Source organism: Diplodia corticola, assembly GCF_001883845.1.
Source record: "Diplodia corticola strain CBS 112549 chromosome Unknown scaffold23, whole genome shotgun sequence".
NCBI lineage: Eukaryota > Fungi > Ascomycota > Dothideomycetes > Botryosphaeriales > Botryosphaeriaceae > Diplodia > Diplodia corticola.
This window is the reverse complement of record NW_017971502.1, coordinates 78,170-84,169: the sequence shown is the minus strand read 5'-3', so window position 1 is coordinate 84,169 and position 6,000 is coordinate 78,170. Positions and strand designations below refer to the sequence as shown.

General features: G+C 58.4%; 2 protein-coding genes across 2 annotated transcripts; both read left to right on the top strand.

Annotated features, from left to right (window-relative positions):
- Nucleotides 1-1,946: 1,946 nt before the first annotated feature.
- On the top strand, nucleotides 1,947-3,251 carry BKCO1_2300030 (aromatic compound dioxygenase; the record flags this gene model as incomplete). The annotated part of the gene is made up of 3 exons (XM_020272978.1): nucleotides 1,947-2,348; nucleotides 2,403-2,534; nucleotides 2,586-3,251. The coding sequence occupies 3 exons, from the start codon at nucleotides 1,947-1,949 to the stop codon at nucleotides 3,249-3,251; spliced, it is 1,200 nt and encodes a 399-aa protein (XP_020130623.1).
- A 951-nt stretch (nucleotides 3,252-4,202) lies between these two features.
- On the top strand, nucleotides 4,203-5,828 carry BKCO1_2300029 (histone acetyltransferase gcn5; the record flags this gene model as incomplete). Its single annotated transcript, XM_020272976.1, has 3 exons — nucleotides 4,203-4,634; nucleotides 4,690-4,898; nucleotides 4,964-5,828. The coding sequence occupies 3 exons, from the start codon at nucleotides 4,203-4,205 to the stop codon at nucleotides 5,826-5,828; spliced, it is 1,506 nt and encodes a 501-aa protein (XP_020130683.1).
- Between the last annotated feature and the right edge of the window lie 172 nt (nucleotides 5,829-6,000).

Genomic DNA, 6,000 nt, shown 5'->3' with positions numbered 1-6,000 from the left:
GGGGGAAGTCGGATATGTATGCATTATTGTTTTGCTTCCTGCATGTTATTGTCCGCCAGATTTTTTTTTTGGATTTCTTTCTTCTGAAGGTGCGCAGTACGTCTTTGGACAAGTTTGGGCCAGTACATCATGGTACGCCATTTTCTCGCCGGCGGCAGTTGAGTATTATTGACACAATATAACCGACCATTGTTTCTGCCATGTGGACTTGTATCGGCTGGTTTCATACCAGTGTCACTGTACGAGAAGACGACTTCTTGCCCACCGGCTGGGGATCTACTATGATAAATTCCTCATTGTCATTATCACGTCCCCGCGTATCGGGCATGTAGTGAATGCGAGCGAGATGGAATGTCAAATCTGGCCGATGCATGCGAGGAGCGTGACAGGATCGGATTTCGCGCCTGGTTTAAACGGAGTCTACAAGCAATCGGATCTTCGTCCGTTGTATGCCGACTATCGGTTCAGTCAAATCATGACACATGCACTGGGGCCAGCGTGCGTGGTACTCCGGCGCAGTGTCCGGGGAAAAAAAAAGGAAAAAAAAGGAGCGGAAGCGTACGATGAATTTCTCACCGAAAAACATGGTCAGAGGCATCACGGATGCTTGGTGGCGGTCATCCGTGAGTAGAGGCACTGTGACATATAAGAAGAGTGGAGAGTCGAAACGTGCGGTTGCACATTGGTTCGTTCGCGTCTGGATGGATGCTCCAACTGTGGACGATATGGCGGCAGCGCCGTGATGAAGGTGTCTCGCAAGGGAAGGCTTCAACCTGAGTCAACGTCTCGTGGTCGAGCGCATGGATACGGGTGATCAGGAGTCGGCAATGGTAGCCAGTCTCGTCGGGCCTGATAACACTGCAGCGGGACCCCCGGCAGTTGCGGCGGCCCCGAAGATCCGGGCTGCTGCGCAATGAAGGACGACGGTGAGGCTCAAAGGAGAAGCTGGAGTTTCCAATAGCCTCGGCCGTGGGCAAATTTCACCGGGGGATCTGCTGTGAGATGCCGTGCTCCGCCCAAGTCAGTGTTGAGGCACCGGGCCAAGATCTATCGCGACTGCCGCTACCGAGGAGATTGGGCCATGGCGCGTAATAATACGTGATGTGACAAAAGGCGAGGCAGACGGGTGCAATATAGCATCGGAAGTGAGAGAGCGGACCAATGGGAATCGATGCAATGAGTGCTGGGCCGGAGCTCGGTGTTTGGGTCTTCGTTGCCGGGTGGGCAGCCCTACGGGTGGGCAGTTCTAGAAGAGTGGGCTCAAACAGCGTACGCAAGCTCGGAGGCACAGAGCTATTCGGTAGGGCGTGCGGCCAATCAGAAGGGCGGTGTAGCGGCTGACCAGCGGGCACGACCCTTTTGTCGCGGCCGCCCTTGCGCGAGCCGTTTGCAAACAAGCGGCCCTGCGAGTGTTGAGAGCGGCGGCGTGGGTGGCGGCCGCGCGTTGTGCTGGACTCTGGAACGCAGCTGCGGGAATCGGGAATGGCGTTGAACATTCGCAGCGCGTTCCTGGGCCAAAGCCTGCAAAGCCTGCAAAGCCTGCCGCCAGGCCGTGACGCCGCGAGGCCGCGTGGCCGCCGTTTCGACTTGGTGCTGTGCGGCTCTGCACCCCGGCCAGCCAAGCCCGGCTAGCCTGCCTTGGGAAACAATCCATCCCAGCGTCGTGCGTTTGGTCCTTTCCCCTATGGCCTGCCTACTCCAACCGGCGAAGGCGCTGTCCGTGTCCTGCCCATGCCGAGCCGCCTGCGTAATCACTCCGCCTCTGCCCCAGGGACAAGCTGCAGCACCTGGCAGTGGGCCAATGATGAACAAGCCATTTGACCTTGCCAGCTCACAGCGCGCCGCTATATAAGCTGTGCCGGCTATCACTGCTTCTTCTCGACAACACTCGCTGGCTGCATCCTTCCAATCATCCTTCCCTCGTTCATCTTTCCAGTCCAGCCAAAATGGTCCGTCTTGCTGCCGTTGCCGCCGTTGCGGCTGCCACCCTCGTTGTCGCCCACCCCGGCGAGCACCACGACCACGCCCAGGTCAAGCGCGAGGTCTTTGCTCGCGATGTGCTTGCTTCCAAGCAGGCCCGCTCCCTCTCCAAGTGCGCTGGTTCGCTGAAGACGAGGGCTCTCCACGAGCGCGCTGTTGCCCGCCGCGCCGCCACCGCCGAGCGCCTCCGCAAGGAGCGTGGCATCACCAAGGCCGTCAAGCACCGCCGTGACCTTACTGCCCTACAGGAGTTCGAGACGGTCAACCACAACATGACTGGCGTCAACGGCGTCTCCTTTGTTGCCGACTCTTACTTCACCGGCAACACCAGTTGCATCATGACCCCTGAGAACACCATCGGTCCTTACGTATGTTCCCAGCCTTCCCAATCGCACAAACAACCGGCTAACCCCCAATCAAAGTATGTCACCGGCGAGCTCATCCGCCGCGACGTTACCGAGGGACAGGCCGGTGTTCCTCTCCACTTGGACCTCCAGTTCGTTGATGTCAACACGTGCGAGCCCGTGCCGAACCTGTTCATCGATATTTGGGCCGTAAGTTGTGCCGAGTCGAGGATAAGCAGGAGCAGATGCTGATTAGAACAGGCCAACGCCACCGGCGTGTACTCCGGAATCGACGTGTCCAACGGCCAGGGTGGCTTGAACAGCACCTTCCTCCGCGGTGTCCAGGACACCGACGACGAGGGCGTCACTCAGTTCGACACCATCTTCCCCGGCCACTACTCGGGCCGTGCCACCCACGAGCACGTTGTCGCTCACGTCAACGCCTCGGCCGCCGCCAACGGCACCATGATCGGTGGCACCGTCGCCCACATCGGCCAGCTCTTCTTCGACGAGACCCTCCGCAGCGCCGTCGAGGCCACCACTCCCTACAGCGAGAACACTGTCGAGGCCACCACCAACGACGATGACATGTGGGCTCCCTACCAGGCGGACAACAGCTACGACCCCTTCCCGGACTTCATCTACCTCAACAGCGAGGACATCACCGACGGTCTCCTTGCCTGGATCTCCATCGGCATCGACGTCACCGCCGACCGTGACTCCAACGCCACTGCTGCGGCTTACCTCGACGCCTCCGGTGGCCACAGCACCGGCAACACTGTCGGCGGCGGCGGCGGCGATGGTGCTGCCCCCAGCGGCGCCATGCCCAGCGGCGCCGTGCCCAGCGGCGCTGCCCCCAGTGGCACTGTCTCCAAGCGCTCTTGGTTCGCCGAGAAGATGTTCAACGGTGCCGCCCGCCTCATTTAAATGGAAGATGATTGGAAAAGGAATAGAGATGAGCGATGAAGAAGGAGATGCTGTACTGTAACCTTTTTGCATAGAGTAAGGGCGTTTGGGACATGCTTTAGATACCTTGAGATATGCTACGGCTCTCAACATGCAACCGTTTTTTTTTTTTTGGCAATTCCATCGGCCCAATTCCCGTGATGAGTGCTGTGCCGCAGATGGTGACCGTCAGTCCACAGTGGGCAGTAGGAGACCTTCACCTTCCGTGCTCCCGTAAGAGACAGTGCTCTCTCTCTTTCTCTCTCTCTCTCTCTCTCCATGGGCAGCTGAAGCATGTGGCCGGCTGTGGAGAGTCAAGGTGGACCACAGCATCCCGACCTGGACTTCCATTAAGTCTCTCCAGTGAGACGGGCCTGAGAAGGTTACTGCTTGTGAGACATGGTGCAAGTGGCAGATATGACGCCGGGATGGCGAGACTGGTGGACTTGAAGCCTCAAAAAGAGAAGCATCGTCACGCCATGTGAAAGGCTCGGCGAGGCTGCAGGGGGAGTGGGGCTGGCGGGCGGCGGCGGGATCCACCGCGCAACGTGGCGGGAGCCTGACACGGGCGGTCAGACAACAAGCAGGCGGCGAGAGAAGCGCCAAAGGGCATGCGGATGGCGGGCGGGCGGGCGACGGAAGGCGGTAGGCGGTGGTTTGGCGTCAGAGCGACGACTTGGGTGGCGGGCGTGCGGGCGTGCGGGCGTGCGGCTCCCGCTTGGCTCAGCCTTATCGCCTGAACGCCGGGCTTGGCGGCGCACAGACGAGCTGCGGCCCCCGCAACTTCGACGCGCATCTCTCCGCGCCTGCTTTCCACCGCCGCTTCCGTCGCTCTTGCTGCCACCGACTTTCGCTCCGTCGCAGCCATGGCCACCGCCGTAAAGGACGAGGGTGAGTCTGCCCCTTTTGCTCCCCAACATCTCTATGCCCCGCATGTCTCCCCCCAACTCCGCGCGTCGCAGCGGGCTCACCAAGGAGCTCGCCGAACTCTTCGCCTCCAACCCGCACGACGGCCTCTCCATATCCCTCGCTCTCACCACCACCGTTCGCTGCCCGTGCCAGTCGCGGACCAGGACTGGCTTGGTCCAGTGCACCAAGTGTCTCTACCACCAGCATGTTGCATGCTGCTATCCTGCCGCCCGCGACCTCTCTGAGCAAGACCGACAACAACACATCTGCCGATCATGCCAAGCTCTCATCGCCGAACAGCCTACTGACTCCGAGCCAGCGAAGCGCAAGGCCGATGGAGATCTGGGCTCCACGAGCCCCAAGCGCATCAAGCAGTCTAATTCGCCCCAGCCCGAGATCCCCGCCGATCCCAAGGATCCACGTCCGCCCGGGAAGCCCGTCCCATTCCCCGAAAAGGTCGGGCCCGGAGATCACAGACACGTTGGGCTTTTTTGTGCTGATTCGATGCTAGCCCGCTGTTATCGAAGAGCGCAATGGGGAAATCGAGTTCCGAGTCGTCAACAATGACAACGAACGCGAGAGCACCATCATCCTGACCGGCCTCAAGTGCATCTTTCAAAAGCAACTTCCCAAGATGCCCAAAGACTACATTGCTCGACTGGTGTACGACAGGACGCATTTGTCAATGGCCATTGTGAAGAAGCCACTGGAGGTTGTAGGGTAAGCATCCCTGCTGCTGCACGGCCTGAAGCCGGGTCCTGTGAGCTTGGAATAACGTCGGCCAGTGGAATCACCTATCGCCCTTTCGTCAATCGAAGCTTCGCCGAAATCGTCTTCTGTGCCATCTCGTCAGACCAGCAAGTCAAGGGCTACGGTGCCCATCTCATGTCGCACTTGAAAGATTACGTCAAGGTCTCGACTCAGGAACGGATCATGCACTTCCTCACTTACGCCGACAATTACGCCATTGGCTATTTCAAGAAACAGGGCTTCACCAAGGAAATCGTGCTACCAAAGCCGCAGTGGATGGGCTATATCAAGGATTATGAGGGAGGCACCATCATGCAGTGCAGCATGGTCCCGAAGATACGCTACTTAGAGGTCGGACGCATGTTGCTCAAGCAGAAAGAGGCTGTACATGCCAAGATCAAGGCAGTTAGCCGCAGTTACGATGTCCACCCTCCACCGGCGGAATGGCAAAAGGGCGCTATCACGAAGATCGATCCTCTCACGATACCGGCAATCAAAGCCTCCGGCTGGTCAATGGATATGGACGAGCTCTCTCGCGCCCCGCGTCACGGTCCCAACTATAACCAGCTGTTGCACTTGCTCAACGATATGCAGAATAACACAAACGCCTGGCCGTTTCTGCAACCTGTCAACAAAGACGAGGTTGCCGACTATTACGACGTCATCAAGGAGCCAATGGATCTCGAGACCATGGAGTCGAAGCACGAAAAGGACATGTACCCCACCCCCGAAGACTTCATCAAGGACGCCATGCTCATATTCAACAACTGCCGTCGCTATAACAACGAGAGCACCCCATATGCCAAGGCGGCGAACAAGCTTGAGAAGTACATGTGGAGCAGGATCAGGGAGATTCCCGAATGGAGTCACCTTGAGGGAGATTATGCGCACGTCAAGTGAGAGTAGGATGCTGGTGGAGTGAAAAGGGTGTTGGTTGTATCATTTTAAAATACCCGGCGTTTGGGTTGGGCCACGATCGAAAGGCATGAATGAGTACAGGGCACATGGAGTTCTGGGGAATTTCGAAATGCCTAAGGGCTTTCGGGGGCGAATCCGTCCATTCAAACAGCAG